Source organism: Trachemys scripta, chromosome 15 (assembly GCF_013100865.1).
Source record: "Trachemys scripta elegans isolate TJP31775 chromosome 15, CAS_Tse_1.0, whole genome shotgun sequence".
Lineage (NCBI taxonomy): Eukaryota > Metazoa > Chordata > Testudines > Emydidae > Trachemys > Trachemys scripta.
The window spans coordinates 20,023,985-20,049,602 of record NC_048312.1 but is presented as its reverse complement, the minus strand read 5'-3'; the positions used below and the strand labels follow the sequence as shown (position 1 = coordinate 20,049,602).

At 42.3% G+C, this 25,618-nt stretch overlaps 2 protein-coding genes across 7 annotated transcripts in view; one reads left to right on the top strand and one right to left on the bottom strand.

Moving 5' to 3' along the window:
• The first annotated feature begins 3,207 nt into the window (after positions 1–3,207).
• Positions 3,208–17,493, top strand: LOC117887933 (coiled-coil domain-containing protein 74B-like). 3 transcript variants are annotated; one of them, XM_034790749.1, is made up of 9 exons: positions 3,209–3,343; positions 3,839–4,538; positions 5,408–5,452; positions 10,822–10,878; positions 11,464–11,623; positions 12,192–12,402; positions 12,531–12,613; positions 14,132–14,185; positions 16,192–17,493. In XM_034790749.1, exons 2-9 carry the CDS (start codon positions 4,268–4,270, stop codon positions 16,328–16,330), a joined length of 1,020 nt encoding a protein of 339 aa, XP_034646640.1. In that variant the 5' UTR covers positions 3,209–3,343; positions 3,839–4,267; the 3' UTR covers positions 16,331–17,493. The 3 variants fall into 3 exon arrangements, with proteins under 3 accessions (XP_034646643.1, XP_034646640.1, XP_034646641.1); XM_034790750.1 differs by having other exon boundaries at positions 3,209–3,387; XM_034790752.1 differs by lacking the exon at positions 5,408–5,452 and having other exon boundaries at positions 3,208–3,343.
• A 148-nt stretch (positions 17,494–17,641) lies between these two features.
• Positions 17,642–25,618, bottom strand: part of MED15 (mediator complex subunit 15) — a 45,062-nt gene continuing 37,085 nt past the window's right edge. For 3 of the 4 annotated variants that reach the window (XM_034790742.1, XM_034790739.1, XM_034790743.1), the window contains 8 exons: positions 25,149–25,276; positions 24,606–24,740; positions 24,148–24,211; positions 22,083–22,149; positions 21,164–21,324; positions 20,792–20,958; positions 19,334–19,432; positions 17,642–19,227 (listed from right to left, as the gene is read on the bottom strand). In XM_034790742.1, coding sequence (XP_034646633.1) covers positions 19,091–19,227; positions 19,334–19,432; positions 20,792–20,958; positions 21,164–21,324; positions 22,083–22,149; positions 24,148–24,211; positions 24,606–24,740; positions 25,149–25,276 — 958 coding nt within the window. In that variant the 3' untranslated portion in view covers positions 17,642–19,090. The remainder of the gene's footprint in view (positions 19,228–19,333; positions 19,433–20,791; positions 20,959–21,163; positions 21,325–22,082; positions 22,150–24,147; positions 24,212–24,605; positions 24,741–25,148; positions 25,277–25,618) is intronic. The other variant, XM_034790740.1, reaches the window with a different exon arrangement.

Genomic DNA, 25,618 nt, shown 5'->3' with positions numbered 1-25,618 from the left:
TCCCAAAAAATCAGTAGGACAAAAATGACATGATTAGCATAAACAAGTTTTTGGCTTAAATTACTCAAAAGAAATCTGCGGGAAATAAGTAATAATAGTTTGGCTTAGAAACAGGAGAGGGGAGTTGCATCTTGTTGCAAGCTACATATGATTGAAATATTTAAATTGCAATTTTTTGCAAATCAAAGCAAAGTACCAGGAAAGGAGGAGAAGCTGGTGGCAGGAATCCCATAGCCTAGCACAGGGGCTAACTCTGCATTCCCTTTTCTGAACCAATACATACTTGTTGTCTTCACTGGTCCCTGTCTTTTCAAAATGAGGAACTCTGGGAGTTGATTCTTTTAGCATTTAACTTGACAACAACAAACCATGAGTCATGTGCTAAAAGGGAGAATTTAGCATTCATCTAAACTAAAGTTCTAGTTTTCTGGGTATCCCCTGATGCCATCGGTCCAGCATTCCTACTATGACTGCCATTAGCACCTAGTGTGAATAAATCAGTCACTCCACACACTGCAGTATAAAACTATCAAAGAAACTGTAACCTTCCATTGTACTGACACTCACTCAGTTGTAGAAAGGAAATTATATCTTTTAACATTTTCTCCAGAACTTGAGCTCTGACCAGATTTTTGTCTACCCACCATAAAATGGGTTCCTTCTCTGCCCGCACTACTTCTTTAGCAAGTGGTCTACCTTCCCAGCAACAAACTACACCTCTACCCCGATATAACGCTGTCCTCGGGAGCCAAAAAATCTTACTGCGTTATAACGCGGTTTCACCTATATCGAACGTGCTTTGATCCGCCGGAGTGTGCAGCCCTACCCCTCCGGAGCGCTGCTTTACCGCGTTATAGCTGAATTCGTGTTCTATCGGGTCACGTTATATCGGGGTAGAGGTGTACTTTAGAAAAGAGTCACCAACTAAACCAAAGTAAATTGAGCTTCTTTGTTTAAACAAACAACATGTTTAAGGAATCAGTTAGTTTAACCTGCTCTCCTCTGAAATACACTGCTGTCAGGTGCAGTTGTGGCACTTGTGTAAAGGATTAAATACACCTTGCAGTAGTGAGATGTAAGGACCAGATAATTTGCATTAAGTGGAATAGGTGTGTTCAGTTTTCTCTTACCTATATGTATGCATTTAATAGATCTGTGTTTGGAAAACAGCTAACATTTGGCTCTAGATTGGGAGCTTTCTAATACATTAGAATTTATAATTTTTTGGCAGCACCCAAACTATTTTTCCATGTTTCCTGATAACTGCATTTCCAACTTCTGTTTCCCAAATCCAGGGAACCCTTCCGTCATCTTGTTCAATCAAATTTCTCTTTGTGGTACAAGTTTCTTCTTTTGAAACCGCGTGTGTAAATTAAAGTGCTTGCTTGATTTATTTTTAAAGCAAAGTCTCCTGGTGTGTGTTTGTGTTAAACCTTCTTTTTGAGCAGGACTGTGTTGCAGTGTGTGTAAGTGAAATAGTGAGTACTGTACTAGGCATTTATTTTTAGTACGATTTTGTCAGTTTCTTTCTAGTACTGCAATTTGTTCTGGTAGATGGCATAAAAGAAGGATGTTTAGGCCTCTGATTTGTAGCCCTGGGTTCAAAGTCTCTCAAGTTTCATTCTTTAATAAATGTGCTACCTTCCTAGAAAGAAAAGGGTCACCAACTAAACCAAAGTAAATTGAGCTTCTTTGTTTAAACAGAAAACATGTTTAAGGAATCAGTTAGTTTAACCTGCTCTCCCCTGAGATACACTACTGTCAGGTGCAGTTGTAGCACTTGTGGTATAAAGGATTAAATACACCTTGCCAGTAGTGAGATGTAAGGTACCACATAATATCCTTTGGGCAGAGATTTGTCACTTCAGTTTATTTGTAAAGCATCTTGCCCACTTACGAGCCTGTATAAATAACACTTGTCCATTGTCACATCCAAATCACATTGTCACATGATTGCTGGCATCTGCACCAGGTGACTTGGACTAACACAGTACTGGTGCAGATAGCTTTGTGTAAGCACTGCGCTTTTACTGCTGAGCATGAAATTCGCCAACATATCTTTAAAAGTGGTACGGACGAGGCGAAGGTGGAGGGTAAAAGCAGAATAAGAAATGTAGACTTTCTTGCACCATAAGCTGACCTGGAAAAACCTTTGAGAGGTCTGGTCTTTTTCCCTGTCAATGCTCTCAAATACTGCCATTCTTAGCTGGGGAGGGCAGGGCAGCTAGCAGTGATGCAATGGGCAGACAATAGTGAAGATTGGTTTCTAACCATCAGAGAAGTGTGTCCTGTTCCCCCCCTCCTCCCTTGGAAGGGAGTCCTAGAACTAACTTATTTTAAGACTGAGCTTGATAAGTTTATGAAGGAGATGGTACGAGAAGATTGCCTATAATGGCATAAGGCCATCTGCAACTGCTATTAGCAAATATCTCCTATGGCCATAGATGGGGGGAGGGTTCTGATTTACTACAGAGAACTATTTCCCAGGTGTCTGGCTGGTGGCTCTCGCCCATATCATCAGATTCTAACTGATCATCGTACTTGGGGATGGGAAGGAATTTTTCCCCAAGTCAGATTGGCAGACAGCCTGGCTTTTTTTAAAACCTTCCTTTGCAGGGTGGAGCGTGAGTCACATGCTGGTTTGAACTAGAGTCTCTGTACTTGAAGTCATTAAATCAAGATTTGAGGACTTCAGTAACTCAGCCAGAGGTTATGGGGCTGCTACAGGAATGGATGGGTGAGGTTCTGTGGCTTGCAATGTGCAGGTCAGACTCGATGATCTTGCTGGTCCCTTGTGGCCGTCGAGTCTAGGCCTACAGGATGTTGTATGTGCTATGGCGCATTAGTTCCCAAGTGCTGCTAGGCCCTCTCCTGCCCCAGTGCCAGGTGCTGAGGCTGGTTCCCTTCCTCTGCTAAAGCCGGGCTCCTGCTCGCAGCCCCAGGCCCCGAGTGCCAGGTAAGAGACTCAGTCTGTCTCAACAGCTAGGAACGGGCCCCAGCCCAGCTGCCGTCCACGGGGGCCCTGCTCCAGCAGGGGAGCGGGCAGCTCTCCGTACAGAGCCGCTGGAGCGGGCGGCCGGGCTCCCCGGCTCCACGCACTTGCTTTGCATGGGGGGCAGCGCCAGCTCCCACCGCTCCCCCCTCGCCCCAACGGGCCGATGCAGGAGGAGCCCAGTGCCTGCCTGGCCCCGGAGGGGTGCTACCACCCCCGGACGAGACCATTCTGAGAGGGGCGACGCCCGGCCGGCGCAGTGGAGTGCGCCGGTCTCCATGGGAACGTTGACAGCAGGCGCCGGGCCTGAGGAGAGCGGAGCGGAAAGAGCAGCCGGGCCGCGAGGAGAGGGTGGGGGGAGGCTACGTCCACCAGCGGGCTTGGGGGAGGAGCTGGTGGGTTGGAACCTGGGCTAGGGGTGCGGGGGGTGTCTGAGTCTTGGCGTGGGGGGAGAGAACGGGGGGGGGGGGCTGGGCCCAGGGCGTGTATGTCTGGAGGGGGGCGGCTGAGACCAGGGTGGGTGGGGGTGGCGGGGCTGAGACCAGGGTGTGTGTGTGTGGGGGGGGCTGGGCCCAGGGTGTGTGTGTGGAGTGGCTGAGCCCAAGGGTGTGTGTGTGTGTGTGTTGGGGGGTGTGGCTGAGCACAAGGGTGTGTGGGGGGGTGGCTGGGCCCAGGGTGTGTGTGTGGGGGGGGGGGGGGCGGGGGGGGGGGGGGGGGGGGGCTGAGATGGGAGGGGGAAGGAGGTGGCTGAGATGGGGCTGTGTGTGGTGCAAAGAGGGATCCCAGTTCCAGCCTGCTGGCTAAGCTCACATTCTTGTTCTCTCCTCCTCCTCTCCCCCATTCTAGGTTGGCAGTTGTAAATTTGAGGGCCATGTGCAGAAATGGCTGGTGACCGCGAGGAGGCTTTGGGCAGCGATATCTGCCCCATCCCCATTTCCCTGTGAGGGCAAGTTAGTAGAGCAGACGCCCAGGCAAAGGCACACAGAGCCATAGTCCACCCCCGCTGTCAGAGACAGTGAACACAAGCCCCGGTGTCAGAGCCAAGTCCTGAGGAGACCCCCCCCCCAACCCATGATGCCATAGTGAAGGCACATTTGCATGCTAAGGGTACAAGGCACATACAGCGCCTGACCTCATAGAGACTGAAGCACATTAAACATGGTCACTGACCCTTGTTCAACTTCAGTGGCATTTCCTCAGCTACTTTACTGAGAAGCTGTAGGCTGCCCATGTAATCCTAGCCTGAAAACGACTTTTGTATCAGGACCTTTGAGGATGAATAATACCAGTTTGCCTTTGCTGGGGAACCTACCACAGTGGTCAAGAGTAGGACGACTGGATAAATCAAGCCATCTTCAACTTGGCATCGAGAATGACCAGGGACCTCAGCCTCACTCTCAGTCCCAATCTGTTGAAGTCTGGAAAAAAGACCCACATAAACTAGTCATGGATTTGGAGAGAAGCCTGAAGTTCCTACAGCAGCAGCATGCTGAGACCCTAATGAAGCTTCATGAGGAAATTGAGTATCTCAAAAGGGAAAACAAAGGTGAGGTGACTTTCCATGTACAACCTTGTATAGATTCTGAAAGCACTAGATGAGAGATTGGAGAGTTGTCACTGCAAGTCAAGTAATCTTTGATCTCTTTTTCCTCAAACATGCTAAGTTGTGAATTAATTACAATGAATGCAGGTTTTGCTTCTGCAAAACTTTGCTTTTATACCCCCACATTTCTTCTTCCATGTCATCTCTTTGAAGAGGTCCCTGATGCCATTTGCTTAGGCCTGCTGTTCCTTGTGCTTTTCACAAGAGTTTTGTTTTGAAATTGTTAGAAAATATTTCCTAACACTTAGACCAGGAAGAGCCCTCACCCCCCTGCATCCCTCCCTGCCCCAGCCCAGAGCCCCCTCCCGCACCCTGAACTCATTTCTGGCCCCACCCAGAGCCCGCACCCCAATCTCATGAGCATTCATAGCCCGCCGTACAATTTCTATACTCAATGTGGCCCTTGAGCCAAAAAGTTTGCCCACCCCTGAGCTAGATGTTTGGGCTAGTAATAAATCCTTGTTCATAGTGCAGAATACACAAACTAGTTTCATTCAGTGTGACCTGAGTTATGCTATACTTGTGTGCATACTTGTCTTAAAACTACTGAAATAATTTCTTTAACTCTACTTCCGAGCTCTGCCCCCTTCCCAATATTAGGTTTCACATTATGGTTACTCCCTCACCCTTGCTGAGCCAATACGTTTATTTTACATTTTTAGTGAAAAAATTGTCAGTGTGTCAGAAATGTTGAAAGCTGACGTGAGTGACATTCTCTAGGGACAAGCTTAGCTTTACTCTATAATGGGAAAAGGGAAATTAAGGGGGTATAGAGAGAGTTCAAACTAAATTATGTTCTTATTTGATTACAGAGCTTCATTATAAACTCATAATGAATCAGTCGCTGCAGGTAAAAGGTAGGCTCCGCTTTTTACTGTTCTAGAAGTAGGATGATCTAGTAAGTGTCTTATCCCCTGGAAGTCCCTTGGTCTCCCCTCATTAATTTTATTAGTAATAGACATTTTGCCTTGGTGCTTTGTCCATTTCCCAGTCCTGAGAGAGAATCTTGGAAGTGTCACCTCCCCTCTGCAATGCAAAAATGTTCTAGCTCTCTGGTGACTGAAGACTGCGTACAGTGAACGCAATCTTGCTGCTTTCATGTCAGAATTCAGTTTTCATGGATTTGTAGGGGAAAATGGAATAGCTAAGTGTGGCCTGAGTTTCATTATTCTGATTGAGATGTGAGTTGTCTGCCCTAAGCCAACATATAGGTTGGCATGATTGACAGGTTACAATGTCAGAGTGGATTAGGTCAACTAGGAAGCATATTAGTGAGCTGTGAGAACCTTAGAGACAGTACTTGCCTGCACTATAATGCTCTTCCAGTCACATTATTCTACAGTTAAGACCCTAAGGACCCCTCTGTACTAGAAACTTTTGCCAGTATAGCAAGAGCAGTTAAATGTGATTTTTTTGCGAGGGGGTGGGGGAGAGAAGAGGGTTAGGAGGTGGCAACACTTTTATACAACAAAAGCCCTGCTGTAGATGCAGTGATACTGGCAAACACATTTTTTGGCAGTATAATTTATTTTGCTCACCAAACATTTATAAGATATACTAGCTAAAGCACTGTATGGCTGATATAAGTTGCATCTCTACCAGGAGAGTTTGGACAATATTGCTAAATTGGCAAAGCTTTCACAAGTACAAACATTCATCGAATGCATCTCATAATAGTTTTTTCCCTTAAAACTTTGGCTTCTGGAATGGTAATTACATGATAATGTTGGTTTCATTAAAAAATTTTCTAACTTTCATAGCTCTAGAGAACAGCTTGTAAACAGGATCCCTACAGGCTCAAAAACCAGAAGGGAAATAAAAAGAAGCCCCAATTTATTATTTTGCAAAATCTCTTGATGTGTTAGGGCTTGACTTACAACTTTAGAATGTTTGGGGGTTGGCAATACTGAATCTTTCACCCATGAGGCAAATCTATATGCAGTCCATTAACTTGGTAATAATAAGTTCAGATCCTTGTGGAGAATATTTATTACTTTTATGCATCCATCATGCCAGATGACCGAAGGGGTCTGTACCTCCACAATCGATCATAAGAAAAGCCTCACCAGAGATGATGCATAATCAAATGTTCAACCTAAAATGCACTTGTGCTATGCTCTGAAGGTCAATACTCACTCTGGCAGATTGCTAGAGGAAGCAAGTTCTACAGATAGGAACCCTGCCCATAAAACTACCCTGCCACATGTCCTCAACACTGCATATCTAGGATGTCAACGAAAGTACCTTAGCTTACCTCAGTTACTGTGATGGTTTGTAGGGAAAGCAGCACTTGTGGAAATAGCTGGGTTCCAACACATGTTGCACTTTATAGATTATTATTTATTTGGTGTATGCAATCTGGTCAAGTCAAGCCACAGCATTCTTATCAACAATGTTCAAGGCACAAGGACCTCCATTTTGCAGTCCTCAACAATGTGTATCATGGTTTGTGGCTGCCCACGGTGACATAGTGGACTGTCTCTAAAATGCCATTGAAATTCTGCTGCAGCACAAATTCCATGTCTGGTAGCAAACCGGTTAAGAAGGCTCCATTGCCTTTGTGGTACATCAAACCTGGACTTGATGCTGATTGGGGTATGAGACAAGATAATTATTTGTCACTTTCTCTGTGGATTATGAAACTTACCACACATCCTCTACTGTAAATCCTTCACCCAGTAAACGTATCCACAGCGGGTGCGATGAGGGCAGATGACCATGTGATGGATTAAACTAGTCTTTAGTTAATGGTAGATATGGTATATCACATAATTTCATCATGAACTTTACTACACTTTCCTCTCTGTGAAAACTGGATGGAGTAATATTGCAGAGAACCGGTAACCATGGTAGAGAAGAAGATTTAAGTGTGCCTGAAATAATACGCATAGTAGAATTAAGTTGTACGTTGATCATCTTTGTGTGAGACGAGTGAGCCCGTATTGGAGTGAAGTACTCCATCGTTAAGTATCAGAGTGCCAAGGCTGACGTGCGTAATGTTTGGGCCTGGGCACCTCATATTGTTCCGGCCAATTTTCCGAGCAGGTTAATGCGCATTTTGACCTTAGTTGCTGTCTTTGTAAGATGATCTTGATATATGAGAGTGCTATCCAACATGACACCTAGATGAATCAGGTGTGAATCATGCTTTATTTGCTGGCCATTGAGAACTATATTCAGCTGTCTGCCCGCTTATGCATGATGTAAGTGGAAGAAACTTAACACAGTCTTACTTCCACTTGGTATCAGGTGCCACCGATGACAATAATCGGCCATAGCCACCATATTTGCATTCAAAACATTTTCAAGTATGTCAAAGGAGTGTGACTGAGTGCCGAGGCATATGTCATCTGCATAAATAAACTTGCGAAATCCGGTATACGGTAGGTCATTCGAATATAAGTTAAATAGTGTTGGAGATAATACTGTTCCTTGCGGGAGGCCATTCTTCTGGTGCCTCCAAGTACTTATTCTATCACCAATATGCACATGGAAATGGTGATTTCTCAAAAACAGAGCCATTGCACGTACAAACCAACTTGGCTTAGTTCTGGGCAATTTCACCAAAAGGCCAATGTGCAAAGCGTATCATATGCCGCAGTCAGTTCAAGAAAAACTGAACAGTCTTCAGCTGCTGTTGGAAGCCATTTTTTATTAATGTTGTAAGTGCCAGCACTTGATCACATGTACCATTACCACAGCAAAAAACAGCTTGCTCTAGTCCCAGCATGCCTTCCACATATGCCTTCTTTGTGAAATCAGACACTCAAGCACCTTAAAACAGATGCTCAGAAGTGAAATTGGTCTGTAGCTTGAAGGCAAGTGTGGATCTTTCCCAGATTACAGCAAGGCAATGATGTTCACTTGGCGCTAGATTCTAGGCAGTCTGGATTCCCGCAGAAGTATGTTGAAAAACTGAACAAGCCATTCCTGAGCATGAGGACCCAGACGTTTTCATGAATTCAGGTGCAATCTATCATATGCAGGAGCTGAACCGGTTTTTAAATCATTCAGCACTTTATTTAATTCCAGACTAGTGAATGGCTCCATCCTACTATCGGCAGGATTACTTCTTAGGAAATAGAACAGGAGTACTTGTGGCACCTTAGAGACTAACATTTATTTGAGCATAAGCTTTCGTGGGCTACAGCCCACTTCATCGGATGCATGTAGTGGAAAATACAGAAGGAAGATTTTATATATATATATAAACACACACACACATACAGAGAACATGAAACAATGTGTGTTACCATACACACTATAAGGAGAGTGATCAGGAAATTTTCATTTGTCATGTACCTGGCGTTTGACAACTCTGTCAACAGGAGCTTTGGCAACCTTCGACAGATGACTGGCAATCTGGTTTGGAGTAACTGCTGGCCTACTTTTTGTAGATGGGCATTTGAGCCGCACCTAGTCAACGAATTAAACTCCAGCTCTTCCGACTTGACCACGTAAAGTCAAGCACCACTGTCGCTTCCTCTCTTTGAGTCCAGCGAGCGGCATCCAATGATTCTGTAAGATGGTCTGCAATCTCCGGATCACCTGACTGCTCAAACTGAATCAGCAAGTCTGCACAATCCTCATTCAAACATGGAATGTGCGCTGGTTGGAAGCCATGTGGAATTGTTGCACTTGCAGCTTTAAAAAGGACACAACAGAAACAATGGTTTCATCTCCTTGGAGATGGTAAATGGGATGGTTATGACACTCTTTTCTAAGTACTCTGTAAAGGAGCCCGAGTGTGCCTTCTGGAAGTTCCATCTAGGCTTTGGTACACTCCTTATAGTTGGCAGATGGAAGACGCATTCCCATCTGAATCAACGGAGGACAGCATTGGCTATGTGGAAAATCATTAAGTACAGTAAAAAGAAGAACAGGAGTACTTGTGGCACCTTAGTACAGTACACACCACTGGCTAATGGGTGAGTGGCAAATGATATGACCCAGCACAGGTCTGGGCAGTAGTCCCTATTCCAGCATATTGAATGGAAGATACCATACTGCTTAGGATTATGGACCGGTGCGAGATCATTATTTGTTGCCTACTCCCAACAGTAGTTCACCATTTGGGTCTGCAATTGCATAACCCCACTTGCTGAGATGACTATTAAAGTCGCCAACCTACACGCCCGCATGCTTAAGCCTTGAGAGAACATGTGGAGTCCGTGTTTCACCCAGTGGCTTGTACATTTGTGATTTGAAACCCACTGACTTTAATTGTGTCACGAAAAGGTGAATATTCAACATGGACAACATCTGATATATCACTATGGGTGTACGTGGCTCGACCATGTTTTGCATGAAGACTGTGACAACATTGAAACCAATTATCTTAAACCAATGTGCTTCATTCACCATGATGAGATTTTCTTGTAAACAAATGTCAGCTAGAACTTCCTTTGCCAGAACACCAATAAGTTCCTGCGTGGCAGCAGACAACCCTTCAACATTCATCTGGAGGACTTTAAAGGCTGGACCTATGTCTAGAAAATCATTGTCCGGAACCTTTATAGATTAAAACATGTTGAACTTCATTCAGAAGCAGACAGAGACTGGTGTATTTCACTGCATGTTAATATGCTCCTGCTGATTCACACGTAAGCAGATAGGATATCTCACATTCTGCTTTAGCCAAAGCTTCCAAGGTATGCCAAAGTAGTAGATGGAAGTTGTCCAGATGAGAGGGGACAACAGACATGGCTGATCATAGTGAGATCAGCTTTAGTAAAGAAAGGCTGCAGCCTCTAAGTTAACTGCAGATAACTGTATGAGCCACCACTGCTACCTAGGTATACAAGTGCAGTCAGGAGCCCAGGAGTACCTTGCAATAGCCAACTACTGTGACCAAGGATGGACAAACTCCACCAATAAGCAGCAGTCAGTCTTCAATGTTCCTAGTTGCTTAACCTTGCCCCTGAGCATCCCTCCCTTTTACAGATCAATCTTCAGTGATTTTATCCAGATCTTTGTGCTCATATTGTGTTCCATGTTGAGTGCAGAAAACACTCCCACTGGTTAAACCAAGCAGCTGTTCTGGTGCTATGGGAAAGTTACATTGCAGGTTGCTCTCAGCAGTCCTGCATGTAGAGCGCCTTGGCTCTGCAGACTTTAAATAAATACTTTACCTGTGTTTCCTATTCTAAACTGAGGATAATATAGCCTCTTCGCTGGTCAGTTCTATGATCATAATGCCCAATTCATCACTTATTCTTCTTTGCAGGTGATAATTTAACTCCCACCTTGTCTGACAAGTTCCTTTCAAGGCAAGGTTCAGCAGGTAAGATAGCTTAAAACTGCAAGATTTAACTTTAGGGGGTAGCAGGACTAGTAACTGGATATAGTAGAGAAGGAGGGGAAGATAAATTATTAAATGAAAATATCTGGGCCTAGATATAGAAACAGGAAACAATGTAAAAGTCTGAATCCCTCTAAGATTTGTTTTAAATCTCTCTTCTTAAGGCTCTTGATGATCAGGAGTCCTAGTATACCTGTTTTTCTCTTATTTGGATCATGTGTGCTTACACACACATTTATAATCCCTTTTACATTATGACTGAGTTGCTAAGAAATTGGGAGAGCAAAGCCTAAGTTTGGGTTGCTTCTAATTTACAGTTGTTAGTGGTAACAGTAAAATAGGATTTCTTGACACTAAGTGTTAAAGGATTAAAATAAGCTAAACTACAATGAAGCTCTTCAGTTGCTCACAAAATAAAACCATAAGAGAGCATGGAATACCCTGAACTGCTGTGGAGATGCGGGTACTTAAAGCTTGTATCTGAAGCTGTTAAGTCTCTGGCCTGTGATATGTGCACACACATGCCCCCTCCCTTCTTCCCTCTCCCCTTCATATTTTGTCTAACAGCTGCTGCAGGCTCTAGGTATTCACTGAGAAACAGGCAGCAGATGGACCAGCCCAAAAAGCAAAAACTGAATACAGAAGAACAGGTGGTCAATGTGGTGCAAGGGGAACCAGAGCCTCCCTCTCCAAAGGTGGAGAAGCCACAAGAGGAGGTTCTTTCTAGGTATGAGCAAGCTATCAGCATACAGCAATTGTAGGCAGCTCATTTGAGGTTTCTGGGTTGTAAGTGTATGTTCTTTTTTGAGTCTTTGACCATGTGGAGCCCATGATGGTGCATATGCACCTTGCATGTCTTAGAAATAGAAGTAATGTCAAATACAAATTGAGGAGGGTTAGGAATAAATTAGTGAGCAACTGATTCTAGCAGTGGTACTTAGGGGATAAAGTCTTCAATTGAGTTGTCATTGTGTATGGTAGTGGGCATAGTCAGAAGTGCAAATTAATTCCAAGGAAAAACTCAGGCATAAAGTGTACTGCCATGCACCATTCGAGACAGAGGACACAAAGTAGTAGTTTAGCTACAGCGAAGGATGTGATCCTGTAGAGTTAAGACTCCTGGACTTGCCATGTTTCCTTCATTTCCCACTTGTGAAATAGTATAATACCTCACTCTTGAGAGTCTTAATAAATGTTTGATAAATGTTTTGGCGAGGTAAATACAATAAATATTTAGACATTTAATCCATTTCCCTTGTGATTCTTTTATTCCTTAATTGTGATCAATTTTCTAGAGAGGACAAAGAAGTTGCTGATAAAATTACATCTCCAGTACTTTCACTGCCATGCCAGATTAAATCTGGGCAAGCTCAGGTACCACCAGCCTCCTCCAACCCTTTCCTGGTGAGTGTCCTCCCCTCCCATATCCGGAAACCACCTACATTGGAAGAGTGTGAGATTGTCATTCACCAGCTATGGAACATCAACCACATGCAGGCACAAGAGGTGAGGCTGTTGACCCCAGCTCAGTCTACTTTAGTCACAGCTTTTAAAATGCAGTAAGTTTGTGGTGATATAGGAAATAGATTTTCAGAGGCAAGCAGAAAGGTTATTTTCTCCTCTCTGTCCTTCAGCTGATGTATTTGAAATCGTATCTGGAGGACATCCACAAGAACAAAAGGATTCCTGAAGACTATCTGCTAGCCAGCCAGATTGGGTAAGCTGTTCTGAGTTATGGCTCAAGGCTAAGCTGTTAGATTCTAGTTGAGTTCACTAGTTCCCTTTCTGCTTTGTATTGGAGTGAATTTGCAGAATAGAGCCCATATGCAAGGTGCTTAGATAGAGGCCATTAGCGAGCTTTGACTTTGTATGGCTTCCTTTCTTAAATCACAAGGGAAAGTTATCTTTGAGCCACCTCTACCCCTCTCAAACTTTCCAGAATGCAATCTGTTAATGTGAGCTGAGAGGACTTAAATGATATAGGACTTAATATACATCTACACACAAGGGGCCAAATCCTATATTATAACAAGACTACTGCACACAGCTGTTAACAGCACTAACCTAATTGGAGATGTGTCCATAAACTTAGGGTGCAGGTAGACAGGGTTGTCAGTTTGTTCTTTCAGAGTACTTACATTCATTTAAGCTATCAGCCTAGAAGGAGTTGAGACACATGGTTAACAGAATCTACTCAATCCAACTGAAAGTCAGACCCTTCCATGTATGCCCATTTCTGAAAGATTCAGAGGGACTATATGGTTTGAAGGCTTATGTTTATTTTAAGGAATGATTTTATTTATATGGTGGTACTGTTTACAGACCCCATTTGGGTTTATGGCTATATTGCAGTAGGTGGTATACAAATACATTGTAAGCTCTTCAGGGCAGGAACTGTTGCCGTTTAGGCAATGAACAAGAGATTACAAGGGCAACAAAAAAAGATCATGGGTTACACAGATTTCCCTTACCTTTTACCCACCTCCTGTACTAGTCCCACAACAGTTCTCCAGTTAGACTCTAGAAGGATAGTAGGTCTGTTAGAGTAGCATTTGGAGCAGCCAACTAACAAGGGGTGCAGATTCAGAAGGTACCAAAAGATCAACTAGCCTGATCTGAATACCAGAGACCATTAAACTTCACCATGTTACCCCTATATTGAACCCAATAACTTGTTTGACTAAAACATGTCTTCCAGAAAGGCATCAACACATGGAGAATCCACCAGTTCCCTTGGTAGTTGGTTCCAATGGTTAAATCACCCTCACTGTTACAAAATGTGTCTGACTTCAGCTTCCAGCCCTTGGTTCTTGTTCTGCCTTTCTCTGCTAAATGAAAGAGCCCTTTAGTAGCTGGTATTTTGTGTGTGAAGGTATTTATACATTAATCAAGTCACTTCAGTCTTTTTGAGACGCTAAACAGCTAAACTCTTTAAATCTCACATTTTCTCCAGCTCTCTAATCATTTTTGTGGCTACTTCCTGCACTCCCTCCAATTTCATGGACACCAGAACTATACATACTATGCCAGTATGTCTCATCAATGCCATTTACAGAGGCATTCCTACTTACTGCTCCCCTGTTTATACATCCAAAGATCGCACTCGGACCCCATGTTGAATTGCATGACCCCTAAATCCTTTTCAGAGCAATTGCTTTCTAGGATACAATCCCCGTAGGTATGGCTTAGTCTTTGTTCCTAGATGTATAACCATCCAAAATATTTTTTGATTTAGGAATCAAGAAGTTTCACGATTACCCAAAATGCTAAAAGGTACATCTAAGAAATGGTAAGTTCTTCTACTTTCTTTAAAGCTTAAGACAGTTCATGAAAAAGCTATGCTAGTTACATCTATAATGTAATCAGCTGTTGAGTCAAGCATGTGATGCCTTTAGCAATTAAATATTACATCATAAAGTTAAAAACAAGCCTATTATTGGTTCTCTCCCCCCGCCAATCTTTCACCTTCAACATTATCATCAGCCCCAAGACTCTCCCCACTTCTTAAGGTCATGATTGCCTAAAGATCAATCCATATGCCCTGCTCAAGAGATAGTCAGATTTCAGAAGAGATCACTGCAGCTACCTGGCTTATTTTCAGTGCCCTATAGCCACGGGGGATGCTGCACAAAGGATTTTAATTACTAATTCTTTGAGGGTTGCTTTTGAATGTCCACACTACCAGCCCCCTTTTCAGAGTTCTACACCCAGGACTCAGGTAATAGGAACTGTATTGCCTCGTGGGGCTTCTTTGTCAAACATCCCAAGGGACACGCACTTTTCTCCGAGGATCACAGAGCTCAGCAACATCCTAAAGGTATGCGAAATCAGAGGCAACAAAAACCTCTCTCAAGGAGACAGGACATTAAAGTGTGGTTCCACTGTGCAAAATAGCAAGTCATCTTCACTCAGATTTTTGTATTTTGTATTTTCAGAGTCATATGCTAATAATATTTTACTCCCATTAGCTGTGTTGGCTCTGCAGTACTGAAGGAAGAATGGATTAAGATTCTTTTCTGGCTCTCACCTCAGAATTATTTGCTAAAATCCAAATGGAAGGCCAAGTTCTACCCATAATGAGATTACACACACGTAACTTTCCTATTGTCACTGAGGAATCAGTCACACAGCAATTTGAATTTTAGATTGCAGTGGGATTTAAAAGCAGTACTCTATTTTTTTAAGGATTGCATGAAAGGGAAATAGGAAAGCAATACTCTGATCTTACCAGTCTTTGAACAAGAAAAGACAAATCACTGGGTTAGACTATGATTATTGCCATCTTCAAAGTACACAGAAACAAGTACACAGTAAGTCATACAAGCCCTTTTATGAAGACAATAGCTCAGCCCAGGACTCATCCTGTGCATGGACTTTCTCCATTCCAAGATGCTGTCAAGATAACAGAGCCAATTAAAGTTCCCCATCTATGAGATAATAGGAGGAATAAAATTCTGAACTCTCCACCCTTAATACATCTTTTCATGCAGATGCTGCAAGCACAACTCAAACACTATTTAAAAAACACAGGTGACAGATACAGCTATGTCCCTTTAAAAGTTGAAGTGAACAATGTTTATTAAGGTTTTTCTGCAAGTTAAACTGTAGGATCTCACTTCTTTCATGAAACAGGGAAGTTGTGGGGTTTTTTGGTACTGAAAAAAAATCAGGTCCCTCCTTTAGCTGCTTATTAGACCCCTGAAGACAGGACTAGTCTCTCCTATAACATGTGCTTTCAGCTAGTCAAAGCAAAGGAAGAAACCCAGCTTCATGCACTCAGTGTTACTGGAAAACAGAATCCTGAACTTGAAATTTGGCAGGTAATGAGCCATTCACACTTAAAATAATCTCTCTCTCACACAGCGCTTTTCATCTGTTGATCTCAAAGCGTTTTACAAAAGTCAGTATCAATACCTTCATTTTACAGATGGGGAACTATGTCTAGCGGAAGGACTCTTATCAAAAAAGCTATGCCATGCCTCCTAATGGTGACAGGGGTACTCACTAGCAGAAGGGCCCCACACACTCCCAGCCCATGAAACTGTACTGAAAGCCATCGCTTTTCCTCACTTTACTAGAAAAATAATTTAAGCACTCTGAAGGCTATGGAGAGTTCTTACTAGAGAAATTTAAATCACTGGGACAGAGCATTGTGGAGGGTAGTCCATCCATCCTGTAGAATCACTGGGGTGACTAATGTGGAGGGTGACCCTAATCCAGTAGACCTTGGTAAAGAGAAAGTGATTTAAAATCATCACATTACTGATCATTCCTCTCTCCAACTCTTATCTCCAGTTTGATTTTAACTCCACTGCCAGCTGCTGAAAGGGCAGTTCTGCCAGCACTGAAGCAAACACTGGGAAACAGTTTTGCTGAGAGACAGAAGAGAACTCAAGCTATTCAAAGAAGCCGTCTTCGTCGCACTGTGCTTTAATCTGGTTGTTCAGCAACTGCATTCCAGATTTCTCTTTAAGTGTTCCAGTAGCTACAGCACTCCCCGTATATGGTTGAGTTTACATTGTAGTTTCAACATACGTAGGTTTGCTGCTATTATCTCCCCACTTCAAGTAAAAATTAATTATGAAATCACCGTGTCTTCTATTCAGGAACAAAGAGCTTATGCTTCTATTGTTGCAGCTTTGCTTCATTCCTTCAATGATTTTCATGGGTACCACTCCCCTTATTCCTTCAGGATGTTTATTTTGTGAGTTAACTTAATGATGAAAGCCTGTAAGAGATTATGGTTTAGGAAATTGAATGCTTATCACTTTTAAGCATGTCAATGCTGTATCCCACAAACTTGTTTAGTTTGGCAGAGATTATTTTAAAGCAGCATACATTTATTTTTATGCAGGTATGGGCTGCACAGTTTTACAGATAACACTAGATTACTGCTAATCCATCAGTGGAAAGGCTGGAAGCCACATGCTACATCATGTTACCTGGCAGGACAAGATTTCACAGCTCTGCAGAGCTGTTAGATGGGAACTGAGCTGAATTTACAGTAGTCTTATCAGAATTTTTTTTTGATGCGGGTATAGGACTGATCAGCAGCAAAGGGGCAGTTGAAACTATGGGGGGAGTCAGATATTACTCTGCTCTAGCTGCACACTTTTTACTCAGAATCTATAACATTCCATTGTTTTATCTTTGCTATGGGCTAGTTTCCATTCAACTCATGGCAACATAGTGGGTTGACTGCTCTAGTAAGTATGCAAGATTCCCTATACCAGGCTGCTGATATGCATCACAACCTTATCCCCAGTGGAGCAGACCTACGATGGTCAACATCACAGTGATAGGCTCCTTAAAAATATCTAAAAATGAGTGTGTGTGTGTTCATTCTTGTCTTCTCACCTGACTGTGCAACAGGGAAACAAACTGAGATGTTGGCTTGTATGATATGAACATCTGTCCACTAACCCATTTTACAAAAGCACCTGGACACCCATCTCATGGTATTAAGTTAGTAATGAACTTGGCTAGATCTAAATTAAAAATCTTTCACCTCTATATAATATTTCCCTTAGCAATCTTTTGAACCTCTCCTCCAGTTGATGGTGAACTTGGCTGCTATTCTGCAGCATGGGACAACTAATGTAGTGCCAGACGCAATTTTTCCTCCCTCACTTCTGGGTGCAGATTTCAGCTCCCAATAGGACATATGAAGTAGGCACCAGCCTTTGGTCACTGCAGAGCTGTTGCCCAAGGACTAACATTGGAATGATAGTAGGTTAGTTTCAAACACAGGAATAATAATAAATTTATTACGATAAAACAAACAGATAATGCATTAGTTCATGTACAAAATATTGATACCACTCGGCTGCCTCAATCAGTGCTTACTAAGTACCCACATTTTAAAACATCCTAAAACTGATGACACCACACAGATTTACAGAGGTCACAGCAATTTCTTGACACCACTGTAAGAGTCCAGCTACTTGTCAGGGACTGTTGCACAATACTGGGGGATGGAGCAGGGTGTGATGAAAATACTTGAGACTTTGAAATTCCCTTACACGCAGGAACTGAGAGTGAATGAACTACAAAGATAGGGCAAACTGAAATGTAATCACACTGTGTATGGAACCAGTTACTTTATTCGCATTGCCTCACAACACAGCAGCTGCCATCAGTCTTGTGATCCTAACTGAGATGACCAGTAATACTTTTACAGTTGGGTGTCCCTCAGTGCCCAAGGCACGTAAGGTCAATTGTCAGTCTTAGACCTGAGCTGTGTTCAGTTTTTTTAAACAAAGGGATGCGAGTGGGATATGCAAACACTTCCCATGAGTTGCATCACTCCCCAGGGAAGCCAACACCCAAGAGAAATGCCAGGTAAGATGCAATTCCCCTGGTAAATATAAATGCAGATAAGTAGCTGCAGCCTGCTGGATTCATTTACAGTGCTGCTATGAGTCAATCAATTGATTTTCCCTGCACACACACTTGGAGTTCACAGGGAAATCAGTCAGCATGCACACTGAATACCCCTCCTTCAGATCATCCAACTTTCTAAGAGTGAGAAATGCATGGTCCGTGCTAACCAAAAACCGTTTATACAAAGTAGTGTTTAAAATAAGCTATAAATTTTTTCCTATGGTTGGTTTTCCTCCTAAACAGAATTATTCAGATTAATCTGACGCATTAGGGATGCCCTAAAAAGGCCCCGATTTCTCCCCTTTCTCCAAATTAAATTACCAGACTCCTGCAACCATAGGGAAGTTTGTGAGCACATTCTAGCTGCAGCTAATTTATTCTTGGGGCAATATCAAGTCACACAACATACAGAGTGTGAGGAATACTGGCATCAGGCAAAGTCTGAAGCAAATTAGGACATTCTCCCCTCTCCTTTCTATACCATTCAGACTCCCTGATGGAAGTCTACAAATAATTTCTTCTCTAAGAAGACAATAAAAGCCCCTCCTAATACATCAGTCTCAAGAACCATATATACATGTTCTGTATATGTGAAAATGCTGGCAAAGTCCACAAAGGCAGAAGATAAAAGCATGAAATCTAAATCTAACACCAGGTTCCCTATTGAACCTGGCACCTAGAAACAAAACAGTATAAGGCTTTTTCTTCTGAAGTTCCCTCCCAAAATGCCTGTGATTCTTCCAGTGGCCATGGGAGAGGCCAGCTGTCGAGACCCAATTTCTTTGCTTCATGATTTCACAAGGGAAGGAAGTTATGCAGCAGAGAGGCAGGCTTGACGGATACTTTGTGCCCAGGTGTTTAAGAGTGCTGTGACTGAATGCTTGTCTGGAAGTTGCAGCAATTTTGATGTCATGTACTGATACACTGACTGCAAGAAGGGATTGGCTGCTGGAAAAGAAAAAGGAGACAGCCCAGATAAACACAGTTGCACAACTGAATACCACGTATTGATCCCCCCACTTTTTAAAGTGATGCCATCCTATTGTCCCCATACCATATTGTCGAGAGTTGTCTATCCACAGAGGGCTCTGATCTGGATAGTCAGCTGGAACACTGAGCTGTAGTGGCGGGACATTTGGAAGGTTCTTGTCATCTAGAATTCAAACACATTTACTTTAACAAAAGATATTTTCCATCAGGGCATCAAAGTATGTCTTGTGTGGTGTTTTCCCTACATACATTATATACTGGAATGGACAGGGAGGGACTAGATCTAATCTTGAATGGAACCAAGGCTATGAGTCTTCATTTCTGAAAAGCTCACTTTAAAAATGGCCTCGGCTTGCTGGAAGCGCAACCTGGAACTCCCAGCTCCACAACACACCCCACGCATCTCACCAGTCTGTCTTTCATGAGGTGTACTTCATTTGAGTTTGGTTTCCTAAATACAAAATGTCTAGGCACTGTTCCTACTACACATGTAAGCCAGGACCAAAGCATTCCCATGTTTTGTCTGGTACACACTAAAATGAACCCACTTTACCTTTTTCTGTCCAAAGGCAAAACAAGTTCACATGAAGGTATACTCCATTCTTGCTTGGTTGAGAGAGAAGGGCAAAGACTTACACACACTTCCCCACTCACACCACCAGCTGTGACAACTGCTGGTGCAGCTGGGAAAGACATTTTCAATACAATTAAACAGATCCAGTTCCTCTATGTCCCAATACCATGTTTTAGGGTGCTGAAAACGTTTGTCCTGACTACACTAGGCATTAAACCATTTTCTAACACCAGTGGAGCTTGAGCCAAGCTCAAGGAATTATCAGCAAACTGCACCCATCAGTGCAAGAGGCAGGATTTTTCATCTGTGGAGAGGAAATCTAACAAGATCCAGTCGTACTGTTTCACTCTTGGGATTCTTCCACACTGGCAACAATTACCTACAAGTCCAATTTATTTCTCACATCCCAAATAGCAAGTTTCTTGAAATACAAGGAGAGAGAAATGTAGATATGTTTATAAATAGGCCACTTCATACTATCAGGAATTCAGATTACCTGGAGAGTTTGCTTGGATCCCAATTTAGGGAACCAATTAAATGCACACATGGAGCTACAAAAACCACTAATATTTCAGTTTAAAAAAGCAGCATTTTATTCAGAGACTAGCCTAAAATACTGCCTTCTTTTAGTGTCAACACCATGATACTGGGGATGGGGGGTGCAGAAGAACATAGAATAATTTAGCTTTAGAAAGATCATTTCCCCACTTTCTAAAAAAGCTGCAAGTGGATTCAATATCTAGCTACTTGTTCTGGGGTACATCCTGCGGCTGCTCCTGAACCAATCCCTGCAGGATAGCACATTCTGCATTACCACAACTCTGGCAAGCTAAAGAAAAACCATGATGAAATTATAGGCTGGCAAGATTTACAGCTGTACATATTCACCGGGGGGGGGGGAAAAAATGAACACCTCTTGAAAACAGGCTTCATTTCTTCTTAGCTTACCTAGCTTGCATATGAGGTGGACTGTGCCATTATTACTGCAATGGGAGGGATCCAGATTCACCAGGAATTTAGGATTTAATCTTGCAACTTCCCCTTGTAATACATTTGGTATGGTCTGCCTTTCATCCTCTTCATATTTACGCTTTCGAGGGGAAGCCATCTGGGCCCTGCGTAAAATACATCCACAAAAGAACTCAGAGTGGGCACCATGTTATGCCAAGTCCACATTTTTCAAACTAAGTTGATTTCTCAAGTACTTTACAGATGAGAAGGAAGCATGCCTATATCCATCACCGCAGCCCATCCTTCCAACATTTCAACCAAATGATTAACTTCTCTTAAGTAGTCAGACAGCAGGGCAAAGATACATACGTGATTGGAGGGCCATGTATCGCAGTCATAGCTGGCACAAAGGTACGGTAGAGGGAATGGTTGAAGACTGGTGAACGAATGTTTGCCAAGACAGCATCCAAAAGTGGCTGGCACAAGTACTGCTGTTTGGTAGGGGGCACTGGTGGAGGTGGAGGCGTGGGCTAAAGCACAAAGAAGCACATCTTATTTTATGTGCTATCAGTCAAAGAGTCCTTACAAGACACCTTGTTATATTATTCATTATGCAAACTTTTACTACAGTATTTCTAATACATTTAAGAATCCTTTGCATTCCTCTAACCTCTGTTTTGTGCTACTCTAGAAACACTTCCTAAGTATCCCTGCGTATACCAGCAGTAAAGTAAATCCAAATGAACTAAACTGTGAATCTGAAATAGATTGGTTAAATTGCATTAAACCACTACATGGGTACACTCATTCAGAATTAAACTTTGAAAGTGAATTAAGCTAAATGAAATTCTGAACGAGAGTGTCCATACAGGGGTTTAATGCAGTTTAACTGATCTATTTTTGCATTCACACTTTTAAGTAATTGGGATTAATTTTTCTGACTGTCCCCATGTAGATAAACCCATAGTAAACAAAATCGACACTGTCGGTATCTTTCATGTAGAAATCCAGTCTTGGTGACATCTGCTAAAGACAAGAACAAGGATCATACCTAGGTGGTGTACAAGGCACGAATACCTGACAGTTCAGTAGGCAGAATAATTTTTAAGAGGTGTGCACAAGGACACGCCTGCTGAATGGCCCAGTGTTTAACCAGTTTTCTGTTTATTTGCTCAGTCCAGCACTGTGAACACAAAGAGATGGGAAATTTCTGCCAAACTGGTGCCCTCTGTGGAATTCACTGCCAGCCTAACTCTCCAGTAAGATGAAAAGTAAACCCATTGCTTACCACAGCCATGTCATTCTTGAGCTTCTCCAGAGCAATTTCACATTTCTGTAGAGTCTTCAGAGGGCATCTGAAAAGGAAGAGGAAAGAGTTAGCACAATTTGCTCTGCTGTCCAAGATGAGGATTTTGTCATATCTGAGCCTCCCATCCGCATTATTTCAGTTTTGATATGCTTGGGTGCTGTTCAAAACAGGAACTATAGCTCTGCGTCAGGGAGCTTAAATTCTAAGTTAGATCACAAGGTTCAAACTTAACATTCTGGCAAATAAAAGGTCCAATCACAAAGTACTTAGATTTTTAAATAACTTATTTGGATCCTTGAATGGCTTTGCTGAAGGGCATATATTAAGGAGGGACTTTAATGGAGAAGGAAAGAATGAATACACCTATGTCTCAGTGAAAAAGAGCTGATTGTTTTCAGCAAAATAAAAGTTAACCCAGGTGGATTTCGCCAATCATTTCAATTAGCTCAAATAGACTATTACAGCAAATAAAACACACCTGATTTATCAGTTTACTGAATAGCTTTCTATGAAACTGTGAACAAAAGATCCCATACTACATCTTAGGCAGGGTGGATAAAAATTAATGATTAAAAAAAAATCAGATTTTTTTTTTTATTTAAAATCAGATTTTTTGATAAAATGCTTTGAGGAAAAAGCCTATCTAAAGACAGTTTTAATTAAGATACATTATAGCTCAAAGATCTCTCATCATAGAATAGAGATTATAAATTCTAATTCTATAGTAAGAGACAATATATTCATGTAATGTTTAAGAAAAGTTTAATAAATGAGTTCCAACAGTTCATGGATTACGGACCCAATCTTATGGGGTTCCACAGGCTTTTGTATAGATTATTTAGGTTAATCTTTCTATCTACCCAATGGGACTCCGTCTAGAAGATACCATCAGAGATGCTTAGTTTTGCAGTTCTCAAACTATGGATTTGTATCTCCAAAGGTAACCTGCTTGTTAACAATGTTAAAAAAAAAAAAGTTTTTAAGTAAATAAATATATATAGAGAGGTGAGAAATAACAGACCTCAACTCTATTGTCCCTCTGCAAATTTGTGTACACAGAGTCAATCCCTTACCTCTCTCTAAAAGCGCAAAGTTTCAAAAAGTTCAATGAATAGAAGATTGTTGGAGGCAGAATAGATCTAGACAAGGGGAAGAAGTCTAGAGATAAATGTGAGAAGTGAGGGACATATGGCTTGTTTTGTTAAAATATTATATGTTTGCTGTTGAAGAAAAAAATCCAAAATACGTAACGTTGTTGTTAAAACAATTTCAATGTCTGTCTGGTGATGTTCTCCTCCCAATACAGCATGGCAAGAAAATCCTCCAAATATTAATGATTAACCTGTTGAATTTGAGATATTTATGAAGTCATTGGGAGGTGAACTATCTGCTTCAATTACCTTTGGTAAATGAAATAATCAACCAACCATTCATTTTCTGATATAGCTGTAAAACTAATCTGAAAAGTTTTCAAAATAAATCACTGTTTAAAAATGTACCTTCTAAAAATGAAATATATCCCTCTCCGAGTGGTGAAGAATATGTATTAAGTTATAACAACCAACAAGAATGCACTTTTATGTAGAAATCCATGATTAAATTGCGTCTTCCTGACTAATGATTTAAATCATGATTTAAATCAAATCCACCCTGGTCTTAGGGGACATCACATTGTAAAATCTTTTGGCAGGATTTTGCACAGCTTCCTAGGTAGAAGTTGCAACACAGAATTTAGAATGAATCAGAAAAAAAAAAAGGGGGTTCTGAAATTTAAATCTCTTGCCCACCATTTCTCAACATAAAAGAAAGTCAGTGATATAACAACACTGAGGGTCTGCAAAAACAAGGAAATTCAGATTAGAGTTAAGAACTGTCTAGATACAACATGTTGCTGCAGGATGGTAGACTGATGTCTGGGATACCACTACTCATCTGGGACTCCATGGTAGCCTACGTAGTCTCTCATATTCTTGAGAGTGGGTTTGGGAGGAAGAGAGTTCATTGAGGGAGGTGCTGGCACAAGCTAAACAGAAAAGGAAGTTACCGTTTTGAAGGATCAGTCAAGATATCCAAGAGGCTCTTCATCTTACTCAGGTCCTTCTTCCTATCTGAAATAAGATGAAGAGGACTAGTGAGCAATGCACTCACTGCAGGCAGAGCTTCCAGCTCTGCAGTCATTAACACAGAAAAAGGAGGGTGGGAAAACTGAAAACATGACCCATCTAAGGAGAAAGTAGTAAAGACCTGTGATTCTCCATCTTTTCATAAGGAAGAGTCTGTATCCAAAAAAGTTTAGATATGGTAAAGAAAAAGAGGTCCTGAAAGAAAGGGATTTGGAGATGAAAAGGTTGCCATGCTTCAGAGTTAAGTCTTTGCAACCATGAGCAAGGAAAACAACAGACATAGGCTTAGTCCACCAGAACCCCTAAAAGAGCAGTACACAGCTGTCTCCACCAAAGGCTGACAGGGAGAACTGTCCAGTAAAAATACAAGGGGCCACACCTTCATTTTTATCAATCTTATTGATCATCCTCCGAAGTGGCTCGATGTACTTTGACAGCTGTTTGAGTTTCTCCAGGTACTGCTGCTCTTCAGACTGGCTGGAGCTTGCTGGACTCATGACGGAGTTTGGATTTCCTGCACCAGGCAAAAAGGTGAAGATTATACATCACATGTCAGAAGGGGTCAGAAAAAGCAGGATATTGGCTTATGAACTGTTGCTAGCGATTTCCAGCTCCATGAAACCCCAGAGCCAACAGACCTTTACATCCTCTTCTGGTTACCATTTCTGTTTTGTCAGAAAGTTATGAAAACCCTCATGTAATTCAATGACAAAAAAATGAGATCAGACAATTCCAAAACTAGAATATTCTCCTTGCTGCACATGGCAAGTCCACCACTGAACTACTACTCACTGGTCGAGCTCTGTAGAGCCAAGGGCATAATTGTGCAACCTCAGATTTCTCTGTGTGTGTTTTAGTTATTAAGATGCATCACTGGATCATGCTCCACAGTACAGTTCTTACTGATGACAATATGAGTTACCTGGAGTGTTTAAAGGACCTGGAGATGGGACACTAAAGTTCTGTGGTGTTCGTGCAGCTGCTGGGCTCTGGGATGGTTGAGGAGATGGACTGGGGAGGAAGCTGCTGGGAGATGGGGCTGGGCCGGAGCTGAAGAATGGAAATGAAAGTCAATTCAACGCTTAATATGAAGACAAAGTGGCCTGTAAGAAGCTAGCAGACGAAATGGTTAGTCTGAGCGGGTATGTTTTACTGAGTGCTGCTGCAGCATTCTGCACCCAGCTGCACTGGAGCGGGAGTTCCAAAAGTGCTCGGCATTGACTTGCTCTGCTCCCAGTGAAGTTTGTTGTAAAAATCTCATTGATTTCAATGGGAGTAAGGCTAGGCTAAAGCTGAACACTTTTGAAAATCCCACCCTTATATCACTGTACTGCCCATAGGCCCCAATCAGAATCAGGGCCCACTGTGCGGCTAGGTGCAGCAAAAACAGGT